This window comes from Chrysoperla carnea, chromosome X (genome assembly GCF_905475395.1).
Source record: "Chrysoperla carnea chromosome X, inChrCarn1.1, whole genome shotgun sequence".
NCBI classification, from domain to species: Eukaryota; Metazoa; Arthropoda; class Insecta; order Neuroptera; family Chrysopidae; genus Chrysoperla; species Chrysoperla carnea.
This window is the reverse complement of record NC_058342.1, coordinates 7,594,435-7,620,607: the sequence shown is the minus strand read 5'-3', so window position 1 is coordinate 7,620,607 and position 26,173 is coordinate 7,594,435. Positions and strand designations below refer to the sequence as shown.

Here is a 26,173-nt window from a genome sequence, read left to right as displayed (position 1 = left end):
TTCCTGTTTTCTCTGTATGTTATATAATCTATTATTTGATTAAGTTTTTCTTGCTGCTACAGCCTCTGTCACTCCATTAATTTGAATAAAATCTGTTACTGCACGAGGGAACCCAAATCTGCAAATAGCAAAAAAGTCGGATTTGTTTTTATTTGGCTTAGTTTTTTCTTCTATTTCTTGATTATGTTTTCAAGATAATTATTTATTATTTATTTAGATAATTAAAAATAATTATTTCGTACAATAAAAACCCCGTCAAATTGGTGACCCCTCTAAAAAAAAAAAAACGCGTTTTCTACGTGAGTACTACAAAAACATTTTCGATACTAAAATATAATTAAAACTTTTAAAATAAATTGTGGGTATAAAAATTAAAACAAACAAAACGTTGTTAAACATAAATTTTGAAAAATAATTTTGAATAAAAAAACAAATTATTTCACATAACCAAAAAGTGCATAAACAATTAACATACACGTGTTGTTGTTTTTTTTTTAAAACAAAACCAAGGACATACAAGTTTATAACAAACCATAAATATAAAAATTTATAATAAACCACAATTATACAAGTGAATAAATATTAAATAATCGATAAACATACAATTGTTTTAAAAACTGTATATGGTACTTAAAATTGTACTGTCGTATAACCGACATATAACGTATTTTATATATTTAGTGTATATACTAAATTTCAAAATGCCAGACGGTATTCCAATTGCCGGAACAAGCACAAACAATGATCCTAATCTAGAACGAGTCAGTGTTAAAATGCCACCGTTTTGGGCAGACAAACCAGAAATATGGTTTTGTCAGGTTGAATCCCAATTTACTCTCTCAGGAATTACTACTGAAGAAACTAAATTTCATCATTTATTGGCACAACTAGAATTAAAAATCGTGGAAAATATATATGACATAGTTGCTGCTGAAGAACCAAACAAATATACATTAGCCAAAAATAGATTACTATCTATTTACAAAGAAAGTTCTGAACGACAGATAAAAAAACTAATTAGTGATGTTGAACTTGGAGACCTTAAACCAAGTCAATTATTACGTAAAATGAAAAATCTCTCTGGGACAGATGTTTCAGAAAAAGTTCTAAAAACATTATGGTTAGACAAACTACCTTCACATGTTCGAAGTGTCATTTCAATCGTAGATGGTGATTTGGATAAACTAGCCGAAGTAGGTAATCGAGTATATGAAATGAATTCACCGCATGTTAATAAAATTTCATCCACCAATGATGACAAATCTTTAGTTTCCACAATGCAAGAATTATGTGAACGTATTGCTGCTCTTGAAACAGTACGTAAAAAAAGTGGAAATCAAAATCGATCTAGATCCCGTTCACGAAGTCGAACACGTTATAACCCCGAAGGAAAATACTGCTATTATCACTATCGTTTTGGAAATAAATGCAAACCAGAAAAATGCACAGCAAAATGTCAATGGAAAAACAAGCCGGAAAACTTCAACAGGCAGACAACTTAACGACCGGTTGTGATGCCTCAGATACTGTTCCAGGTCGTCAACACAGACTTTTTGTGAAAGATCGCCGGTCAGGTATTAAATTTTTGGTAGACAGTGGTGCTGACGTTTCCGTCATACCTGTCGGTTCTAAACGTGGCGAATCCACAAATTTCAAATTATACGCTGCTAACGGTACTGAAATTCCAACATTTGGTACTACCGTTTTAAATATTGATTTGGGACTGCGTCGAATATTCGAATGGCCTTTCTTCATTGCAAAAACATCTAAAGGAATTCTCGGTGCGGATTTCCTTAGAAAATTCGATTTACTTATCGACCTAAAAAATAAAAAATTAATAGATGCGAAAACTAAACTAACGGTTTCAGCCGCTATCGATAAAATATCACGGGAAGAGGAAGCCTTAAGCTCATTAATAGCTGAAAACAAATTTTCGGATATCTTAAAATAGTACCCTAATCTAACAATACCTAATTTCACGCCGTCAAAAGTAAAACATAACGTGCAACATTATTTGAATACAAGTAGCGGACCCCCAATATTTAGCAAATCACGTAGGTTAAACCCACAGTTGCTACAAATTGCAAAAAAAGAATTTCAATTTCTTTTAAATCAGAATATAATTCGACCCTCAAAATCGCAATGGGCAAGCCCTATTCATATTGTTAAACAAAAAAATGGACAATGGAGAGTATGTGGAGACTATCGACGTCTGAATGATAGGACACTCTCAGATCGATATCCCATTCCGCGTATCGACGATGCGAACCAAATATTAGAGCATACCACTATATATTCGAAAATAGACTTACATAAATCTTTTTATCAAATTCCCGTCGCTGAAGAAGATCGCCATAAAACCGCAGTGATCACACCATTCGGTTTATACGTTATGCCATTTGGTTTACGCAATGCGCCAAGCTCCTTTCAACGCTTCATCAACGAAGTCTTGCAAGGCTTAGAATTTTGTTTCGCATACCTAGACGACATACTTATCGCTTCAAAAACGTATGACGAACACATAAATCATCTCATTCAAGTTTTTGACAGGCTAAACTCGTTTGGCTTACGAATAAACGTAAATAAATCGGTTTTCGGTGTTAATAAACTAGTATATTTAGGCTATCTTATAACACCTGAAGGTATCAGACCCGATCCCGAGCGAGTTCAGGTTATTTTAGAAATGAAACGCCCTAATACTGTCAAAGAATTACGTCAATTTATCGGCATAATAAATTTTTATAGGAGACATATTCCACATGCTGCTGAAAATCAAGCTTTACTCAATGATTATCTAAAAGATTCTAAAAAGAACGATAAGCGTTTGGTACCATGGACGGAGGAAACCTCTAATCAATTTGAAAAGTGCAAACAAGCTCTCACAGCTTCTACACTTCTTACGTGTCCTAGCGCCAATCGCCACATCTCATTGTACGTTGATGCATCTAATTTTGTTGCCGGTGCAGTACTTCAAACACAAAAAGATGGACTGAAACCTATCAGTTTTTTCTCTAAAAAATTTAACGATGCTCAAAAAAAGTATTCTACGTATGATCGCGAACTATTAAGTATGTATATGGCTGTAAAAAATTTTAAACATTTTCTCGAAGGTAGAAAATTTCCCATTTATACAGACCACGCTCCGTTAACTTTTGCATTCAAGCAAAATAACGAAAAAGCTTCTGCGACACAACGTCGTCATCTACAATATATATCCCAATACACAACTGATATACGTCACATATCAGGGAAGGAGAATATTGTCGCTGATCAACTTTCGCGTATAGAAGAAATAACTCAGATAGACTATGAAGCTATCGCTACAGAACAAACATTTGATACGGACCTAAAAAATTTAAGAGACAATCCCACTCCGACGTTACAATTCAAACAGTGTTGCACTCAGGGTGGAAAACCATTATGGTGTGAAGTTTCTAAAAATATTCGTCCTTACATACCTAAAAAATTTAAATACAACATTTTTAAACATTATCACACAATGGCACATCCAAGTATACGAACAACTATTCGGTTGTTAGTATCCAAATTTATTTGGCAAAATATTAAAAAAGATGTTAAAAATTGGACAAAAGCATGCGTAGATTGTCAATCTAGTAAAGTGACAAAACACGTAAAATCTTCTTTACAACAATTTCCAAACGATTTGGAAAGATTTTCCCTTCCGATTTCACAAGATTATCGCTATTGTTTAACATGTATAGATCGATACACAAAATGGATGGAAGCAATACCTCTCAAAAAACAAAGCGCCGAAACGGTCGCTCCAAATTTTTTCGATGCCTGGATTTCTCGATTCGGATGTCCCCGTCAAATAGTGACTGACCAAAGAAGACAATTCAGATCAGAATTATTCAGAGCACTAGCTAAACTTTGTGGTTCAAACCTAACTCAAACTGTAGCATATCATCCACAAAGCAACGAAAAAGTTGAACGCTTCCATCGTACGTTAAAAGCTGCAATTATGGCACATGATACTAAATCATGGACTAACGTACTTTCAACAATATTGTTAGAATCACGAAATTCATTGCATGAAGAGGCAAATGCTTCAATTGCAGAATTGGTTTACGGAACCACCTTAAGAATTCCTGGTGATTTTTTCGAACAACCATTTAATAAAACAAACCCCGATTTGCCCACATTAGTTGGTCAATTGAGATCTGTTTTCAATAATTTAACGCCCCAAAAATCATCGCAAAAAACATCGAATAACCCCAAAGTCTTTATTCATAAGGACTTAAAAACGTGCTCCCATGTATTCGTCAGAGTCGACAAAGTGCGAATTTCTTTGGAACGGCCATATGAAGGACCATTCTTAATACTGAATCGCAACGAAAAATATTATACATTGGCAATTAATGGGAAAAACACAAATGTGTCAATAGATAGACTTAAACCAGCATACATACTAACCGACGAATCAGAATGTTCATCACAAGCACCTACCGCTACATCATCTTCAACTCAAACAGCTACATCAAACTCAAATGTACCTCAACACAAAGAACAAACAGGTCGGAAAGTTCACTTCCCAGCCAAATACGTCCAGTTTTGACGACATGGCTACTGAAGGGGGAGTAGTGTAGGGACATTTGCTTACCAGTGATAATTGAGTGAAGTTGGTATAAGTTTAGTAATTCAGGACAACGAAAGATATACAGAGAAGATATGGCGTCGTTCATGTTGAGTGGTTGACTGTTACAGATTAGTGTATCGAATAGAATGAATATAGTTTTGTTGGATGGATTCGTGTTATAATTTATAAAATGCGAAGATAAAATAAATAATTTGTAATTAAATAAAAATAATTATTTCGTACAATAAAAACCCTACAATTTCTTAAACAGTAATTATAATGTTATGTTTATGTACTTGATAGTTCATGACTCGTTCATATAAAGTTGGTGAAGTAGTTTTGTTTGGAATAGCACATGTTATATATTTCGATATGAAATCAGCTACCTCTTGCGTAGAAGATCAAGCACAGGTGCATCTCTTACCCAAAGTAAAATATGAAAATGTTGCAAACATATGGCGGCTTGACTGATATTCAAGCCGCCAGAAATGCTCTATTTTGCCTAGAGGTTCTTCAGGTGAATTAAGAAAATCTAAAAAGGTCCTAAATTTAATATCAATAAATCTACAAGTCGATACGGGATCTTTTGCAATTAATTAACCAATACGTTTGTTTGCCATTTTAGGGCTATTAATGTCTCTAAGATATTGTTCGAGATCAGACCAATTCCATTTGATGCGCTAACTGTTAAGAAAGTAGGTGTTCCGTAATATTTTGACATACAGACCACATCATTGGTTTGCGCCAAAATTGTTCAGTGTTTCGTAAACGATTGAATAATGCACTTAAATCTCCTTCCAATTCATCCTTTTGTAGTCAATCGAGATACGTTTCTTTTGTGAGTTTTTCATTTTTTTTAGTTATATTTAAATTATAATATATACCTGAACTTAATTGTCTTAAGTTCGCATCGTTTTATAAATAAAAAATATATTGATAACTATGTCTAAATTGCGAATGGAGGCATAAGTCGCGATTTGATGAATTCAGCTGAAGTTATCTTTTTTTCTCTAGGATGAAATTGACCAAATTTACCTTCATAATAAAGATCTGGAAAACATTTCACAAACATTTTGGAATTAATATTTTTTCATATTCATTCAATTTTTTCAATTCGTTTGGAATTTCTCCAGCATAAAGATCATTAAGAATAAAATTTGCAGGTAAGATATTTTTTCGTATGTAATCTAAACATAATTGACAAATAAAATTACTACCTGTAATTTTTTTTTCTTACAAAAACCGTTTTAAGCGTTCCCAGACATTACTTTCTATAGGTTTACGAAGTGCAGACAATTTTCTTAACTGCGCTAAGCAAAATAATTTTTGACAAGATTTAGACTCATTTTTAGGTGCATCGAGACATTTTTTCGTCATATGAATTATTATATTTCTTGAAAATTTCGTGCTCTGGTAAGTTCATGTCGGATGTTATATCATCAAAATTTACTAAGTATGCTTGCTTATTTATTTAGAAATTTTACGGGTTCCCGAACACTGAAAGTTTGTCTTAATTAACAATGTCTAAAGCACTATCAATTTCACGGATTTTTTTATAATTGGCTTTCATTTCATATAACTGTCGTACTAAAGTTCGCATTTTAGGAAAATGTGCCTTTAGACTATTAAAGAACACAATATTATTGTCAAATGGTTTTTCGTTTTCTGATATAAAATTGAGTATTGTTTTGGGACACCAATTTGACATATCGATAAATCTCGATTTTAATATTTTAAATTTATTTTCAATAAACAAACAAGTGTTTGAATTGCAGCAGCACTTATTCTCTTCAATAATATTTATGCTATCCTGTGGAAAATTATATAGAAGAGAAGCTTTTCCACTATCGTTTATAATGATCGTTTTATCATGCTCTAATGGTTTATTAGATGTTTATGCACAATACGGTTCTTGTGTAGAACGATGTAAACTTCGGCCAAGTAACGATTGAAATTTTGTGAATGTATTTGAGTTAGCCGGTAAGTAACGATATATTTCAAGACCTACAACAAGATTTTTTTTTTAAATTTTCATATATTTTTAAGTAATGACCTATTAAGTTTCTGCGGTTTATAAGGTTCCATTTAATAATTCTTTCAGACATAGCTGTGGCGTATTCTTCTTTGGTTGCATAAGGATTGCCATATTCATTACACTTTGCGTAATTGAATTCATCACAGTTATCTGAAATGTATTCTACATTATTACGGATGATTTGAGTGTATTCTAAATACTTTGTTTTTCCATAAAGTTTATGAAAGTGCGTTAAACAAGCAATTTCCATCACCGGGCATAATAATTTTTGTCTGTGGGACGTATTTATCTTCTACCATAAAATTTATAATATTGTTGGAAATTTCCAGTTGACTTAATTTACTGCTTCTTAATTGATTCATTTCGTTCAATCCATTTCATTTTCTAAATCGTTAGAGTTTTAGTCATAATTTAAAGGCTCACAAACGTCAAAATGGCCAGACAAAATATTTTCACCCGAAAAAATATATTCTTGTAAGAGGGTTTGTTTTTTCTCCAAAAGATTGTACGTTGTGTTCGTTCAAATAAACTTCGATGTGCCGTTTATAAAGCAAAGAAGCGATTTTAACCTCGGTGTACCAGAAGTACCATGTTTTATCATTTCTTGAACATATTCTTGTTTGGTTGAATAAGGATTACCATATTGATTACACGTAAAGTTTTGATATTCATCCCAGTTATCTGCAATATATCGTACTACGTCTTTACGTACAATTTGGGTATAATTTAAATACTCTTTTTCTCCATAAATGCCATACGAAATCGAATGAAACAAGCAGCTTCCAGCTCGAGGTATATTAATCTTGATATGTGGAATATATCTTCTACTTTTAAATTTATGATATTATTGGAAAATTTGGATTGGCTCTTGTTGCTCTTTTTCTGTTGATAGTATATATTTGTATTTAGTTCTTCTGTATTTTCGTCTAAAATTGGAATATTTTCAATGTGCCTATTGTCTTCTGGATGCACTTCCATAGATACAAAAGATAAATTATCTTCATATTCATCTAGTGATTCACAATTATCATCATTTTCAGAATTCCCACTTTGTACTGTGAAGCTTAGGATATTACTGTTAGCTTGTGAATTTGTATTTTTAGTTTCTTTTTGTAGGTTATTAAAGTCTTCCTCAAGTTCATTTTCATCTGCGTCTGTTTGTTGAGTATCTTCCTTTATATATTTTATAATTTGAATATATTTCTTTAAAAACTGTTCCTTCAGATTTCCAGTTAATTCCTTATTATATAACGGTTCACAGACATCATAATGTGGGCCATTCAACTTTACCGTACTAAACAAACGTATTAAGGGTGTTCTATACATATTTTTTATCAATGTATTAAATTTTAGATCGTTTTTCCTACCAATCTGTTGAACCAAATATTATTTCAATTTGAAATTTGGATATGTTGTACTACTTTCAAATCTACCTGTTATGTCTAGCTTGATTTTTCAAAATTTTCATTAATTTCCCCAATTTTCATTTTCAAAACGAATATATAATTAAATTCGAAAAAATTCGAGATAGCCTTAACAAAGCAAATAGCATTTGCAAAGTATACATTTGCAAAAATTTCAGAATTTTCCTTTACTTTTCATTATTGGTAGGAAAAATACTTTCAATTTTATATATTTTTACAATTCTCCTTCCTATCTACAATATAAGCAATAAAACGTTGTGTGTGTATGTGTATTCAATTTCTCCTCGTTTAGTTAGGTCTGTTTAAACTTGTATGCCTGTCTATATAGAATATGGTTTGTTTTATCTTTTCCTAGTGCCACTGAGTTTTAAGTGATATTTTCATTTTTTAGTGACAAAAATTTTCAGTTTGTTAAAGAGTTAAAGAAGAAGCTTTGTGTAAATTTATTTTAAAGTGTTTTATTTTGACGTGGATTTTTATATAGAAGGTGTGTACATTATACTGCTATTCTAATAACCTAATTATTTTAACCATAATTTAATAATATTTTTTTTATAAATAGACGTTTAGTTTCGATCACAGAAAACTTTTAGGTATGTTTTTAAATCAATTTTTTAAAACAAATTTTATATAATATAATTTATTAGCTCGACTGAAAATGTAACTTTCCCTGATATTGAAGCGTCTACTAGCCGTTTAGTTCAGTCCAATTCAAGGTAATTATCTTAAATTTTTTCAGTTTCTAAAATTATAGAGTAAGACGGACAACTTGGGCATCTCATAAACCTCTTGCTTGTAATGTTTTTCCAAATAACATCAATGCAAAATTTTGGGAAAACTCGAGAATTTGGAAAATGTTATACCCATAATGATTTTTTTTTTAAATTTTATTGTGTTTATTGGTCGAATACGTATTTTTTAACTTACATGTGAAAGTGGGAAAATGGCTATATTTCGAGAACGGTTAGTTTTAGGACAAAAAGGACGAAAATTTTCAGCATCTCCTGAACCTTTTGTTTAGAAATTGATAAGCTAATTTGTTTTATCGGTTAGTTTTTTATTAAATTATGAATCCACATTTATATTTCAAAAATTATGAGGGTCGCTTCACGACACACAGCATGAGCTCATTTACAAATTTTATATTGGTAAGAAAAATTAAACTTATATGAAATAAATGCTGATATGAACTTTTAAATTATAATTGGGATCTAAAATAAGGTAAGCTTATAAAATCAAGAATTGTATATAAATTATTTTACTAAAGTCCATTTAAAACCATTTCAGGTTGATGCGGATCTCTTTTAATATTAAATACAAGGGCAATTAAATATTACCTAACAAGCAGTCTGCGACTTTGTTATTTATAATGGAAAAGAAATTGTATTCGAAAAAATCGTTTGATAGTTTTTCCTACCAATCTCTTGAACCAAATATTATTTCAATTTGAAATTTGGATATGTTGTACTACTTTCAAATCTACCCCTTTTGTCTATCTTGATTTTTCAAAATTTTCATTAATTTCCCCAATTTTCATTTTCAAAACGAATATATAATTAAATTCGAAAAAATTCATATTTAATTAAATGGAATAAAATAGCATTCCTATCCAATTGGTGAATGAAAATTTCAAAATTTTTCTTTCTTTTCATTATAAGAGGGAAAAACGCTTTCAATAAAAGAATAATAAGAGAATACACACAATGTTGTATGCATATACAAAATGCAATGAATATTTGTTGTGTGTTATAAAATAATGTAGTATGATATTTGTACCTCCACCTACACAACACAGGTATGATAAGAAGGAGTGTTTACAGAAAAATAATAACTATTTGACGTCGCTCCTTTTCATCGCATAATAAAGATATATTACTCTCTCTTATGTATTGGGAATTGAATAAAGTTGGGCCTGTTAATATTTGACCCCATTATTAGGAAAGCAGATCGTGTAGCTTTCGACGAATCAACCAATGAAGCAGAGAGGTATGGTATTAAACTGGAAACTAAATAATTATAAGAAAGCATTTGAGTGGAAGGATTTTAATTGTTTTTTATAGATACCTGTCGTTAGTGTCCAAATTTAATGAGGGGAAGAGGACAAGCTTAACGAAACGAGGTGGATATGAAATGCGTAGCGTTGACGCTGCTCTATCGCATACAAGTGGACCTAGTTGCCATTTAGGCCCATCTTCACCTAAATGCACGATCATTGGTAAAACATTTAGTAAAGTATTTATCAAAACGGCCAATAAAGCTATGAAAAGAACCTGATAAAAACTACGGGCCTTATAACTCCCAACCAAATATTTGTGAAGAGGCCATGCTAGAGGAAGCAAAAACATTTCTTTTACGATTAAAAAACAACGTACCATCAAAAAAAAAGTGGAGGAAGGAACAAGGGGTCAACATGACAATGCAAAATGGCAAAAACTTCACAAAAATATGTTGATTAATCGTAAAGAAACAACTTCCTCACATAATTTAGTTGAAAATTTACTAAATGGGGGAGTAAGTATTTTCAAAATCAATGGAATATGGTCGTATCAATGAAACGGTGGCATTAAATCTGTATGAAATACAGAATAATGTAGAAGTTGAAAAATGCGGCCTGTTTATTGATTTTGAAAATCCTTGTCTTGGGTCAGTCCCGGTGGTTTGGTTGGGACCGAAGACATTGTAGACATTAAATGCTTCGTTTCGTTAATAAGATATTTTGGCCACAAATAAACAAAAATGTTACACTGTAGAGGGAAATAAAAACCGGTAAGCTTTTTACCCCTACTATTATCAAATACAAGGGCAATTAAATATTACAAAAAGTGAATTATGCGATTTGGTAATTTATAATGGAAAAGAAATTGCAGTCAAAAAAATCGTTAGGGATAATGACCTTTGGAAGATTGTAATGCTTCCAAAATTGCAAGCATTTTATTTAAATTGCATTATTCCAGAAATTATTGATGCCCGCATTCCCAGAGACATGAAAATTCGAACCTGTAATTTGTTTTCCAAAATAATATAGATAATAAGATAAGACAGTAAAATGAAATGTACAAGTACATATCATATTTCTTTCAATAGTTAAAAAATACAAAACACAATGTTTCCAAAATAAATAAAAATTTATATTGATACAAGAAATATATATATATGTGTGTGTGTGTATGTGTGTGTATTATTTTTTTTGTGTGATTTTGTTATGAGTGAGATATGTAATATATGTTTATAAGTAAATGAGAGAGACAGTATATATGTACTGTTTGTGTATTCAAAAGTGAAATGACAAAGGGAATATGTATTTGATTAACAGAAGATAGAAGATTGTATCGGTAATGAATATATACATATTATTGGCTACTTGATGTTATTATAAAGTATTTCTCCTCAAAAATAAAAAAATACTTTTCAGAAGAAAGGGTAATAAATTTAACTAAAATATTTAAAATACCGTGGCGGGCTCTGGGCGGACAAAGTTTACTTTGTTTTGTATAGATTCGGCTTAACGAATCGGGATTATTTCCATATATTTCATACGGATGTGCGTTTTCACTTCTATACAATTCTACTTGTCATTTATATATTCTTATAGTATATATAAATGACAATATGCTCCTATATATATGATAATATATATAAGAGCTCGCAACATTTTCGAGAGAGAATTTTATTCTTGCTGATTTTATGATATGTTGTTCCCCTTGCTCTTTCTGTTAGAGCTTGGGCGGTCTGGCTGCCGGAAGTGGTTGCATTTAGTACTGCGCAGCCTAAATGTACAGGTCATAATACAAAATTTTAAAAGAATTTTATTATGTCTGTAATTTTAATATTATGTTATTTAAGTATACAAAAATCTAAAATTAATTTGCCAGACGGTAATTCGGTTGCTAAACCTTGAAAAAAAGCGAAAAAGTTATGAAAAATAAATGACAAGCTTAGATAACAGGATTAGATAATCAAAAATTGTTTTTTTTTTTTTACAAAAGTTCAATAAAACTTAAAAACAACCAAGTTGCTGCATGAAGCCTAAGCCTCGTGCAGTAAAAAGGCTAAATAAGAATGGGCAAGCCCAATCCTTACCGACCAACAAAGTGATAGTGGTGGATACACCAAACATATCCTCAAAAATTTGTGAAAAAAGTGAAAAATTAGTGATAAAAGACACAAAAGTAATTAGTGATAGAGACACGTGTGATGATATACCCCTAATAACAGACAATAGTGCTTCAACAAGTGAAGCAATTAAAATAAATAACGGTGAAACTCAAAAAAATGTGATAAACCTCAACGAAACTGTGAATAACAACATGGATACGGACGATAATAAATAAAGCACGCGTTCATACTAAGGAGAATGGACAGTGCCACAGACACGGAAGAAATTAAGGAGGAACTGGAAAGCGTGCACAAGATGAACGTGGACAAGGGCTTCAAGTTAAAAAATACAAATAAAGGGTTATTCTTGGTTGTATGTGACAGTACAATTTCATTAAAATATCTAAACAAAAATATAAAGTACGTCAATAGAACCAAGATAACTTGGGAAAAAAGACACAACATCCCCCCCATCACCCAATGTAGGCGATGCCAGGTCTGGGGCCATTCGGGAAGTAACTGCAACAACATGCTTAAAGTGCGCAGGAAACCACTGGACTAGGGACTGCGACAAAGTTAAAAAAGAAGACCCAAACACCAGCAAACACATAAAATGCGCCATTTGTCAAGTCAATCACCTTGCATTCCACATGGAATGCCCCGTTTTCCTGAAAAAACTCCAATTAAAAAGTAAAACATCACAAGAGAGACAAACAACAAAATATATACCGGCGACAGTGCCAACAACAAATCCATGGCTAAGAAACACAAATAATGCAACACCAACCATGACACACACACACAAAACAGAGCAACACAACATAACCAACAACAACAGCAATACCAACAACAACAACAATACCAACAACAGCAACAACAATAACAACAGCAACAGCAACAACAACAACACAACAAACGCAACAACATAACATAAACAATCAATTCAGTGGCTTTAATGAACTCACAAGTGAATTAAAACAATTAAATCAACTGATAAACATCGAAAAAATGCTATCGCTTGTGAAGGAATTAAACACAAAACTTAAGTCATGCAACAACGAACTAGAAAAATTTCTAGCTTTCAATAATTTCATACAAAACAAGTTTGTACAATGCCCATAAATATATCGTCATGGAACGCATGCGGACTTAGACAAAACGTTCAGGAACTGAGACATTATTTGGAAAAATACGACATCGATATCATGTCAATTAACGAAACTAAATTGACACCAGATGTCAAAATAAAAATAAAAAATTACAATATAATACGTCGCGACCGTACTGCACATGAAGGTGGAATCGCAATGATTATCAAAAGTAGTCTACAGTATCAATCGGTGAACACCAACAACAATAAGTCGATTTAACATGTAGCTATAAAACTGATAAACAACATATTTGTTATTGCGGCATACAACAATCCAAGGAACATAATTACTGAACAAGACATAAAAACACTGACGGACGTAGGTCAAAACTTTAATTATTGAGGCCAAAACTTTAATTATTGAGGGTCTTCCAGAAAAAAATAACCTATGATTTTTTTTACATAAATTGAAAGTAAACAATAAATAAAGACATTTTTGCGAAAGAAACACTTTTTTTTGTTAACTAGATTTTTGTTAAATAACATTTAAAGTTGCGAAGTATTCAAATGGACGAAAACGCGCTGTCAATGGTCGGCCCCGACGTGACGTCACGATGCAAACAAAAACCGACAAATAAAATTAAAACAACCATATGTTTATAAAAATGAAACCAAAAACTTTTAAAAAACTGGCAAACGAAATTTTTAAAAACAACAAACCCAAAAGAAATATAACAAACTAAAAATAAAACCGACAAACAAAATCTTAAATACAAAAACTAGAAAACCTGAAACAAAACCAGAAAACAAAAAAAATCTGTACAACTGTAAACAGAACGAAAAACAAAAAATCAAGAAGCCAACAACAACAAAAAAATCAAAAAATCAATTTCAAAAAAATAAAATTTTATTACCAAAAACAAAAAAAATTTAAAAACGAAAACCGAATAATTGGATACTATTTCGGTTTTTTGTTCAGTTTCAGCTGTCGGTTTGATTTTTTGTTTTTTACATATTCGTTTTCGGTATTCGAATGTTCGGTTTTTAGTTTCGCTTTATTTTTTAGCCTTTGGTTTTGCTTCGGGTTTTTGGTCTTGGTTTTTAAAATTTAGTTCTTCGGTTTTATTTTTGGTTTTTTGTTTTTGTTTTTGGTTTTCGTTTTTAAAATTATGTTAATCGTTTTTTGTCATTTTTTGATTTCATTTATCATTTTGGAACTCCGTTTGTCAGTTTTGGTTTTGATTTTGTTTTTTGTATGTCAATTTTGTTGGTGTTTTTGTTTTCAATCATTTATTTTCCTGGAAGTTCTGATTTTTGGTTTTCGGTTTTTCTGATTTTTGGTTTTCCGCTGTGATTCGACGGTTTCTTGTGCCCCTACGCCAGAAAAAGTTTCATTTTTAATTAATATTTACATTATTATCAACTCCAATGAATCATATTATTGCATTGAAATATTGCGGTTATGCATCTTACTATAAAGTAAATTTTTTGCAGCGATATTCTTATCGCTGTATTTGATATTTTGAAAAATAAGTTTCTTCAACATTTTTAAGTCAATGTAGTTCATTCTTTCAACTTAAAATAAATCATATTTTAAAATTTAATTTCAATTTTGCAGATCCCAACGTGACAATTACGGTGATGCAGCTGTTGGGTATGTTGAACTCAAAAGACAAGGCGATAACTGTTTAGTGCGAGGGCGGATTTGTCCAGAACATCGAGTACGGAATACACCGTATCATGTGGAGCTCAAAGTGAATGAGAAAAAAGAAGAAGTAGTCGAAGTCTCTTGTAAAGATTGCGCAGCGTCTGCCGGTATGAATACTTTTTTACGTTTGAATTTACACGAATGAACAAAATATTAATTTTTTTTGTTTTAATTATTATTACAGGAGGTTGTAAGCATTTGATGTGGCTTCATCGACGAAGCGAAGAACCGGAGCCAACAGCCGTTCAATGCTATTGGAAGAAACCGGTGCTAGCTCAAGTCGGATCAAACATCCCATTTTTAACTGCAAAAATGATGAAAAAGCCAGAAAAAGATTACGACTTCTTGAACACTGACGATTTTTTTTGAGGACGTTATTGCAGAACTTTCTAAGAGACAGTGCAATACTCAAATATCTCGGCATTGCTTTCTTCTGAATTCAGAGTCCGATAAAGATTACTCGTTGCATAAACTGATGATAGATTTTGTCGAAGCTGGAGGGAGTTCTGCGGAAAACTTTGTATTATTTGCGAAAAGTCAGATGTCTGCTGATGAATGTAATAGAATAAGTGATATTACAAAGGATCAAGCTGATTCGAAATTGTGGGGGGAACTACGATATTGTAGAATTACTGCGTCTAAAATACATGAAGTTGCTCATTGTAAAACTGTAGATGGTGTTTTAGTTGAAAGAATTATCGGAGTAGGGAAAAGCATAAACACTGACGCAATTGAACGAGGAAAAGCGTTAGAAAAAGACATTGTTACAAAAGTAGAGATAGAACTTGGCATGAAATTGAACGAATGTGGTTTGATTTTGGATCCAGAGTACCCGATCCTCGGTGCATCACCAGATGCAGTTGGCCCGGATTTTGTTGTCGAGATAAAGTGCCCGATTTCAGAAAACACCAAGAAACAATATCTTACTGCAACTGGTGTTACGAAAAAGCACTTGGCACAAATCCAACTACAATTGTTTATGAGAAAAGTTAAGCGAGGTTACTTTTGTGTTGCTGAACCTGATTACGAGATGTCAAACGACGTAACTATAATACCAGTTCAATACGACGAAAAATTTACAACTGACTTAGTACACAAAAGTATGAAACCGCTATTTTTCCTAAATTGTACAAATCTGTAAAATAAAGCGCTGAATTAGTTTTACTATTTTATGATCGTTTCATTGTAGCTGACTCTCCCGAAGCCTGATATATATACAATTATAATATCTGATACTTTTTACATTTGTGTTTCAATAAATATTTTGATTTGAAATTTAATTTTCGGATAGTTTGGGAATGTATAGATAAAAATGTTTATAAATACAAGAGAGATTGATACAAAACGTTTTAATTTATTATTGTGCAATTATTGGTACTTGCAAATTACACAAAGCTGCAGCAATTATTACAATGTCATCAATTAAATCCATGAATGAAAACGGCATTTCGGCATGAGGAGTTAAAAATTCAAATTCTTATAGTCGTCGAATGACTCTCTCAATGTGAATTCGCAAGCTGGCAATGCGTTTCGTTTCCATCGCTTCTTCTTTGGTCGGTTTTTTAGCAGATGAGACACTCGGAGGCCTGGCAAGTGTACATTTCCTTTCCATGAGTAACTGATCGATTTACTTGAATCCACGATCAGCCATAACTTCACACCCCGGGGGCAGTTGGTCAAGAAATTTGCTTTTTTCTGTAATGACTGCATCCGTAGTGCGACCGCTAAATCCTCCAAAAATGAAGTTTATCATTCCACCCGGTGTCGCTTATATCAGATATTTCAAAGTGTTACACTTCTTGTAATCTGACCACGAACAAGATTGATGTACAGAATCAGTTGGTTTCTGTATTTGTATTTCAAAGCAGTCGATAATAGACTGCACGCGACTATAGCGTGCCCGAAAAGGTATGGGTAACGTTGATTTGATTGTTTTAGCACAGGGCCAGAACACAAATCTCTTCAAATACTGTGCCATCAAAGGTACTGTCTTCCTGAAAACTTCACTGGCGAAAGAGTCAGATTTGCCATATTCATCTCCCAGCAGTGCAAACGGTGAATTCCTTTTAATTTTCTCCAAGGTCAGATAAATATGTTCAAGCTTCAAATTAGCTGCTTTACTAAGTAACCGAAGAACGAACAGCGCATGATCAGGCACTCCGATGTACAATTTGGGATTTTTTTCAATTCGCTCTAATCGTAAAGTTAGAGTTTCAGCTGATTTGGAATTCGTTTTTCCTTGGGAACTTTCTTCACTTTCTTCATCAGAAGGCAAATATTCCTCTAAACTTTCCAGAGTGTTGTTCAGTACTTCTGACGTAGTGGTTTATGATGACGACGGGTTCGAAGATGCTGGATCATTGGCGTCGTTTTCAAAAGTCTTAATCGGAGAACAAGAAGCATCTTTTGTGTCTGGTTTGCATTGCAAACGAACACTGCGAAAATGATGGGTTTTAAGATGAACTTGTACTCCGACATTTCGTGTCCAATGCTGGTTCGGCTTTGACGTAACTCCATGCGTGTCACTCAATGACAGAGAATTGATGTGAACATCTAAGCTTCTGGTCCCAACCTCGGTGATTGCAGAAGAACCGGAAGTGTCAAGCGGAAAAAAATCAGATGTTGAGGAAGCCGTCGTTGACTCGTCGACCGTCGTTTCACCAACAGCTCCAGCGGACGTTAAAGAAATCGAGCGTACAAGGTCTTCTTCAATTTCTGCTAACGTTCTTGCGTGACGTAATTTTTTGGCCCCTGGTCTTTCTGTTGAGGTCCATGCTCTTTTTCGGTCACTTTGGCAGTCGAAAAGCGTTGGCAGGACATCATCCTTCAAGAGAATGTTCGCATTCGGATCAAGCTTCACCCTCATATGGTTTTTCAAGTCGTTTTGCAACTGAAAAAAAATTATCAAAAAATTATTTTCTTTATTTTATACAGGTACAAATTTTACAATACTGTTTCTCATAATTTATTGGCAACCATTTTTAATGAACATTTTTTGTTGTCAAGATTATTCGAAGAGCTTAGATGCAAAACCCGCCAAATCCATATTTTCTGATTGTGAAGAATTACGTTAAACGTGTTTTACACAATAAAGTAAGAGAAAAATGTCAAAAACTTTCTACTTGAATAGTTATCAAAAACTATTGAAATTTGCGTGTTTACTCAGATTTAATTATAGACTAAATTAATTTGTGACTTTTTTGGCGGATTTTGAAACTAAAACTGGGGACTTTCTTTCAAAATAAAAGATTTATCGAAAAATAATAAAATTAAATAAGAATGATGAAAAAAATTTTATTTATTATTATTATTAATTATAAAACTATTCAATGTCATCTTTTTACACCTGCTGTTAAAATTTAACATCTATTGACTACTTAACAAAGAAGATATTTAAATTTGAAGTTTGAATTTTTTTTCTATAGTCTTACGGCGGCAGGAAAGAAAAGGTTAAGAAACTGACATTTTAATCAACTACAGGCGAAAAAAATGTCAGATTTTTTCAAAAAAAACTACTAACATTTGATTCAATTAATGAGAATTTCAAAAAGCTTGACAAAATTCATTTTCACTAGACGATTTCGGAGATATAACCGGATATATTTAAACATTTTCTGATTTTCATTGATACGTTCGACTATGGTTGGTACACTGGTACCGTCGCATTAAAAAGTTCGAGTAAATTGTTACTTCGCATTTCATAATAACGACAATTTATTGTTTAAAAAACCAAATATGCCAAGGGATTTTATTAATTAATAATATAAATTTATTATACTCTTACTTTTGAATTAAATTGCAAATTTGTTTAACAAACTAACTTTTTAATCTTCGACATCCCACCATAAAAGAAAACAAAAACCATTTTTTAAGTTCCATATTATAATTATTTAATTTTGGTTGATTATTCGGTTTTATGGTTTTAAGATTTCAGTTTAGATTAATTTCACGATTAAAATTTTGTTTTCCAACTTTCGTGTCCCAATTTCCATTTTTTTCAAGATTTTCATTTCCAATTTTAAATGTTTGATCTGATTTTTGTTATTTAATTCCACTAAATAGCGTCGGTTTTACAAATAACACGCCGCAGAACAGGGAAATTTTAGAGGTTATGTTCACATTTATTTTTAAATAAAAAAAAATTGAGAAAAATGAATTTGTTAAGAAATGCCATTTTTATAATAATAAATAAATAAATACTTACGTCAAAGTGATCTTCAAAACAATGCAATCGTGATGTTGCTGACACATCCAATGGGCATCGAACTTGTTTTACCCATTTAGCTCGTTTATCTCCTTTGGGCACCGAAATAAACAGCTTTTCTGGGGTGCTTTTCGATGTGTTTTTGCATTGGGGTACAAAACAATACTTGTACGAACTTTTTTCGCGAAGATTTTGACTATTTTCACCGAGTTCCATGTTAAAGCCGTATGCTCCGAAATGTAAACGTGCATCGTGACGTCACAGCAACATGGCGGCACATTCTCAGCTTTTCAAACGGTGTTAAACTTTAAATGCTTAAATTAATCACTAAAAAAATTTTTTTAATCAAAATAAATATGCGAATAATTTTTTTGGTACTTAAAGAACCAAAAAATGAATTTAAAAACATTTATCAAAAAATCTGGAAGACCCTAATAATTGGTGACTTAAACGCACGACACTACACATGGAAAAATCACATAACTAATACAAACGGACGGACTTTACAAAAATACGTGAATAATAATAACTTAATTATACTCCACACAGAAGAGCCTACGCACTTTCCCATCAACAACGCCACACCTACATACATCGATATAGCAATAAATAAAAACATAAGTAAAATATCTAAACTTGAAACGTACAATGAATTAACATCAGATCATAATCCCATTAAATTGACGTTACATAACACACACAACGAAAAAACACAAACAAAGTGTACGTCATATAAAAACACAGACTGGGTCAAGTTTAGAGGTGATGTTGACATGGCGCTTCAACAAATAACAAGTGCTATTATATATACAAAAAATAAACTCACAAAAGAAATAAAAATAAATTTGTCTAAACTTGACCTTAGTCAAGAAATAAAAATTTAATAAAAGTGCGTAACGGTCTTCGAAGACTAGACCACAGACGAACTGCGTTAAACGTTAAACCAGACATAAACAAAATAAACAAACAAATCCGACAAAAAATTAGGCAACAATTGAATCAGCAATGGGAAAATACTTTAAAAACGCTTAAACCAGGTGACAAAACCCTGTGGAGAATAGCTAAATCTTTCAAAAACAAAAAAGAAAACATTCCCACATTATTGAAAGATAATATCAGCTATATGACGAATAAGCAAAAGGCTAATCTCATTGCTGATTTAATTGAAGCCACACAACAAAATAATAACCCTTCCCCCCTAGAAAACATAGTCTGTCAGTCCGTATTACAACTTGAAAACCAAACTGACAAACTTAAAACACGAACAAAACTGACCTCACCACAAGAACTAAAAGAGACGATTAAACGACTACCCAATAACAAAGCTCCAGGACAAGACAAAATCCAAAACAGGGTAATTAAAAACTTATCAACAAAAGCGTTAGTGCAATTAACGTACATTGTTAACGCAATGTTTACATTGGAATATTACCCCGTGGCCTGGAAGACAGCGGTGGTCGTCCCAATACTGAAACCTAACAAAAACCCCACAGACCCAAAAAGCTACAGACCCATCAGTCTGCTGAGTTCACTCTCAAAAATTGCTGAGAAAGTAATTCTATCCAGACTGAACAAACACATCGACAAAAATCAAACACTCATCGATGAACAATTCGGTTTCCGGGAGGGACATGGAACGACCATGCAAGTTGCACGAATTGCAAACGATATAACAAACAACTTCAATAAAAACAATGTAACTTCCATGGTCCTCCTGGACATCGAAAAAGCTTTTGACACGGTCTGGATATCCACGGGCTATCCACAAACTCACCAACATCAATCTTCCACTGACACTCAGCAGATTGATGGCAAACTGTCTAAAAAACCGAAAATTTAAAATAAAAATTAACGACAAATTTTCGGCAACCACAAACATTAAAGCTGGGGTCCCACAGGGATCAGTGTTGGGACCGGCCATTTTCAATCTACATATAAACGACAAGCCAAGATTCGCAAAAACTAACCTTGCGGTATACGCGGACGATACCGCAATATACGCGCATTCATTTAACGCGCAAGTTGCGACAAAACAAGTCCAGACACACCTGGATATGATCCTAAAGATCCTAAAATTCACAGAAATGTGGAAGATTAAAATAAATGACGCAAAAACGGAACACATTCTGTTTACAAAAAAATTCACCAACGTAAAAATAAATAATCCATTAAAGGTGAACGGAATGTGTATCCCCATCAGCAATAAGATGAAATATCTGGGTGTCTATCTGGACAAAGGCATGTCGTTATCCCACAAATAAACCACTTAGTGGCTAAGGGACACGGGTGATACGCGCACTGTACCTATTGCTTAACAGGTACAGTGCACTAACACAAAAATCCAAAAAATTGTTGTATGACGCAATAATAAAACCAGTCATCACCAACGCGGCTCCGGTCTGGTGCAGTGCGTCAAAAACACAAACAAAAAAAATACAACGAATTCAAAACAAATGTCTCAGGCTAATCCTAAACGAAGATGGATATGCGAAAATAAAAGAATTACTCTGCAAAACGGACATGAAAACCATTGATGAACAAATAAAAGTCCAAGCATTAAAATTCTACAAGCATCAAATACAAAAAAGCAAACTAACCAAACACATGACAAAAAATATACCAACAAAAATAAAACACAAATTAATATTTAGCAAGCTAAGACTGAAGCAATAAGCAAATCCTAAATAAAAACAAAAATTAAAATGCCAAATATGCCAACAACAACAACAGCAGCATAAATAAAAATTAAAAACACTCAAAACTTAACCCACACAGCAAAACATTAAAACAGTTTTTTTACATAACTTTTTCTGTATCATCACCAAAAAAAATAACCAACACCTAATTTAACCACCCCAACTCGAATAATGAATAAAAGCGATGCAGGTACAAGCAACAGCCCAGGATGGAAGCCACGGCTAATAACCTGGACAAACAATAAATAATGAAATATGCATGATATATAATTTGTATTGTATATATTTGTATAATGAATCTGTTATTTTTGAGAATAAAGTTTATTTTATTATTATTATTATTATTTTGTAATTATTTTAGTGATTACTAGTTCCGAGTTCGAATACAGCAGCAGTCAACATTTTTTGTTTTTTTTTTTTTAATTTATTATCTTATGTCTATTTATTTTTTGATAACTCTGTACCGTTTTAATTAGAAGCTAAATTTTTAAGGCCATTCACTTGAAATCGTGATATAATATTTAATATACATATAAATAATAATATTAATAATAATAAAAATCGACCCATTCTTCTTTCTTTAAAAAATCATTGTGTCTCATTTTTGAACGCAAAGGATAAAAACTACTAAACTCAACCAGCTCCTCTATTGAACAAATTCAACCTAATAATTAAAACTTCCTAACTAAGACGATACAGAGTTATTACAAAATAAAATATGAAACGTTCAATACAATAAAAATTAAATAAATTTAAAAATTTTAAAAATTGCATAAGATAATAAATTGAAAAAAAAAATGGTGACTGCTGCTGGATTCGAACTTGGAACTAGTAATCGCTAGCTGGATTCGAACTTGGAACTAGTAGACCACAGCCATTTTCCACATTTGAAAAAAAAAAATAAAATAAGATATATATTTAACAATATTATAACTTTTTCGCTTTTTTTCGGTTTAGCAACCGAATTACCGTCTGGCAAATTAATTTTAGGTTTTTGTATACTTAAATAACATAATATTAAAATTACAGACATAATAAAATTCTTTAAAATTTAGTATTATGACCTTTACATTTTGGCTGCGCAGTACTAAACGCAACCACTTCCGGCAGCCAGACCGCCCAAGCTCTAACAGAAAGAGCAAGGGAAACAAAATATCATAAAATCAGCAATAATAAAATTATTGCTTGAGTTAATTAATCCAGAAATGTTAAGAACAGTTAAAAATAAAAAATCAATCACAAAAATGGTTAGGTCATATAAAAAAAATCGAATAACAAAAATTATAAATGTCGAAAACATAGGATTGAATTGGTTTAGACAAGATATTTGGTTTTTAACCGATATTTGATATTTTAAGTGTCAAAGATCTGTTCAAAACCAAATATCTTATCTAAACCAATTCAATCCTATATTTTCTACATTTATTAATAATTTTTGTTATTTGATTTTTTTCAAATATAACATAATAAGAGGGTTTTTTAATGTCGAGACACTGAAAAGTCTACAACAAAGTAGGTAAGTAATTGTGTAAACTATGTTCAATAAAAACTAAAAGTAAGTTATCCGACAAATAATCCTCTGAAGAAATATACGTAATTCCTTGTATATCATTATAAATACACAAACTCCCTATAAAAATGGTTTGACATGGGCAAAAACTTTTCTTAGGTATATTATTAATCAAACAAAATGAAAATTTCAGACTTTCAAGTGAATTTTTCGAAGTTCAACCTACGTATCCTGATATTTTATACTAAGAATCCCTATAAAATTAGTTTACACCATTTAAATCTAAAATATTCAGTAACCCCTAAAGTGTATTAAATTATCATCAGAAGATTAGTAAACAGAAATGCACCAAATGCATTCATATACATGATAACTAAAACTGAAGTTGATTTCAAATATCAAAATATTCTTTTACTTGGTATATAAAAAAAAACTGGGCCAGACAATTAATTATAACTTTCGAAACTAGTATATACAAGCTATCAAACGACTCAAATTACGGTAGTTACTGCGGATTCAAATTACGTGATTTTTCGTATGTTAACAGTTGTTGTAAAATCTTTTAATAATAAAAGGTTTCTTTCATACTGTATAGGAATTTGAACCAATTAAATATAAACTAAATTCATTACAAGCATGTTATTTTTAAAAAATAAAATAAAAAAACTCATAAATTTACTGTTTAAATAATCTTTAGTAAAAAGTACCTTCATAAAAGAATTAAATAAATGTATTAATATCTTAACCCATATACATGATAAATAAAGTTGCAATTGATTTAAAAAAAAAAACTGAACCGAGCACGTTATAATAAATTTTTAAACTAGAATATATAAGTTATGAAACAACTTTGCGTTTTTCAATTACATCACTATCGTATATGACAAGCTGTTATAAAATTTTTATAAATTTTTGTAATAAACAAATGAAAACAAACAATTGACTGAGTTAATTGTTTAAATACCATGTATAGACTGTATTGATTACACTGTCACATTACACATACATACATGTTACACATACATAACTGATATTACCATATAATACATATCTACTATAAAATTTGCGCCTATTTTGCGCCCTCGCGGGTAAACAGGGATTCGAGATTAGCGACCCCAAAAAGCAAAGCAAAAAACACCCCCCAAAGCCAGTCCATACAGCCCCCAATCAATTATTTCCAGAAAGTGTTAAATTTTCCGTTTTTCGCAAAAATATGGATCAAGGAGTCATTTTACGGGAAAGCCACCTATTATAAAATCGAAAGATAATTAAAAATGCTACAATTAAAAAAAAAATTAACCTCGTAGGACAAAATGGCATAAAATGGCAGCCATTTTAAACAATTCACTAAATTGGAAATTTTGGCCGAACTATTTAACAGATTTCGCTAAAATTTTAACCGGAAGTTGTAAGTAATGAAACCTACTATTGGTATTAGTTTCATTAAAATCAATCAAATATTTTTCAAGTTACAGTCAAATGAACTGTTTTACCATATGTATGTATATACATATATATATACTTGGGAGGGGAAGCGACGAAACCCCCCCCCCAAAAATATGAGGAGTAGTTCTTAACATTGACTACAAAACTACCAAATTTGGATATGCACCGATCTCTATTCTTGCGAATATTAAAAAAAAAAGATAAAGTTTCTGAAAATTCCATTTTTGACGCCATTTTGTTGGTTAGACATGTTGCACCACTCCGCGAAAGTAAAAAATTTCAAAAAATACTTACTTTGATGTGAAAACAAAAACCCCAAAGTTTCTTTGCCCGAACTTTTAATCCATATAACAGCCTTTTTTGCTTAGTTTTATTCCAGTATTATGTTATGTAATCTTTATATTTCTGTGAAAAGTTGGGTATTTTTTAGGAACTTGTATAATTTATTTGTAGAGTTAGTATTATCTCCTAGGATTTCTTCTACGTCCTTGTGCAGTTGTAGTGTTTGTCTTTGGTGATTTTATTTGGTGCATGTAAGTAAAATGTGGGACACTGTTAACGGTGTTTGACATGTGTGGCATTGAGGTCGAGCAGCCTTCTTCATAATATATGAATGGGTTAGCTTGGTGTGTACGATTCGCAAACGGAGCTACTTCAAATATTCTATTAGGATGAATACTTGATTTCCAGAATTCCGATGTATATTTTATAGTGCTTTATTTGTTTTGTTGCATATTCTGCCATGTATGATTTCTTTCGTTTATATGGTAAGTATGGGTATATGTATGTCTTGGCTTGTAATTTGGGATATTGGTATTACAATTGTGTGCGCATCTTTTGCGGCTAGATCTGCTTTTTTATTTCCGGATCTATTAGTGTGTCCGGGTACCCAAAGAAATGCTGTTTTTTATTTATTTTCTATAATTGTTTGTGAATTTGTTGTAGGTGTCGTATTATGGAGAGTTTTGTGTATTTGTTATTAATTGAATTTTGAAGCCATTGAATTGAGCTTAAATTTATGGGTGTTGTTAATGATAACAAAAGCACAGGACGTAGAGAGACATGTTTTTGAACCATCTGTGAATACTTGTGTGAAATTTTGGTATTTTGTGTTTATTATTTGGTTAAATGATTGTATATATTTCACTACACGTTGTACTTTTATTGTATTCGTTTAAAGAAGTCTGTTTTATTTTTTAACTCTTCCCACGGTGGGGAGCACTTTACACTTTTTACTTTAAAAATATTATTAAGTTACTGTTGGATTATTAGTGTATTTTCGATTAAATTGTATAAAGAATAGGAGATAGATTTTAGGGAAGTTTTTTTTTATGATATAGATTTCAAAACGTAGTGGGGGTGATTATT

At 31.8% G+C, this 26,173-nt stretch overlaps 4 protein-coding genes across 4 annotated transcripts; 2 read left to right on the top strand and 2 right to left on the bottom strand.

Moving 5' to 3' along the window:
- The first annotated feature begins 701 nt into the window (after positions 1 to 701).
- On the top strand, positions 702 to 1,951 carry LOC123302848. The gene is made up of 2 exons (XM_044885940.1): positions 702 to 1,374; positions 1,494 to 1,951. Exons 1-2 carry the CDS (start codon positions 702 to 704, stop codon positions 1,949 to 1,951), a joined length of 1,131 nt encoding a protein of 376 aa, XP_044741875.1.
- A 10,813-nt stretch (positions 1,952 to 12,764) lies between these two features.
- On the top strand, positions 12,765 to 16,090 carry LOC123302847. Its single transcript, XM_044885938.1, is given in 4 exon segments — positions 12,765 to 12,841; positions 14,860 to 15,056; positions 15,134 to 15,320; positions 15,322 to 16,090. Coding segments are annotated over 4 exon segments (1,230 nt in total).
- Positions 16,091 to 16,717: 627 nt separating this feature from the next.
- Positions 16,718 to 17,272, bottom strand: LOC123302846 (the record flags this gene model as incomplete). The annotated part of the gene is made up of 1 exon (XM_044885937.1): positions 16,718 to 17,272. A coding segment is annotated over one exon (555 nt), but the record flags the coding sequence as incomplete, so codon positions are not given.
- LOC123302845 lies at positions 16,811 to 19,369 on the bottom strand. Its single transcript, XM_044885936.1, has 2 exons — positions 19,154 to 19,369; positions 16,811 to 17,839 (listed from the first exon to the last, which is right to left on the bottom strand). Exons 1-2 carry the CDS (start codon positions 19,367 to 19,369, stop codon positions 17,276 to 17,278), a joined length of 780 nt encoding a protein of 259 aa, XP_044741871.1. The 3' UTR covers positions 16,811 to 17,275.
- Positions 19,370 to 26,173: the final 6,804 nt, after the last annotated feature.

Excerpts from the sequence above, each read along its gene's own strand:
- LOC123302848 (XM_044885940.1), top strand. The coding sequence starts at position 702 with ATGCCAGACGGTATTCCAATTGCCGGAACAAGCACAAACAATGATCCT. Across the intron at positions 1,375-1,493 it reads CCGTTCACGAAGTCGAACAC|ACAACTTAACGACCGGTTGT; the intron begins GTTATAACCCCG and ends TTCAACAGGCAG.
- LOC123302845 (XM_044885936.1), bottom strand. The coding sequence starts at position 19,369 with ATGGAACTCGGTGAAAATAGTCAAAATCTTCGCGAAAAAAGTTCGTAC. Across the intron at positions 17,840-19,153 it reads GTTTTGAAGATCACTTTGAC|TTGCAAAACGACTTGAAAAA; the intron begins GTAAGTATTTAT and ends ATTTTTTTTCAG.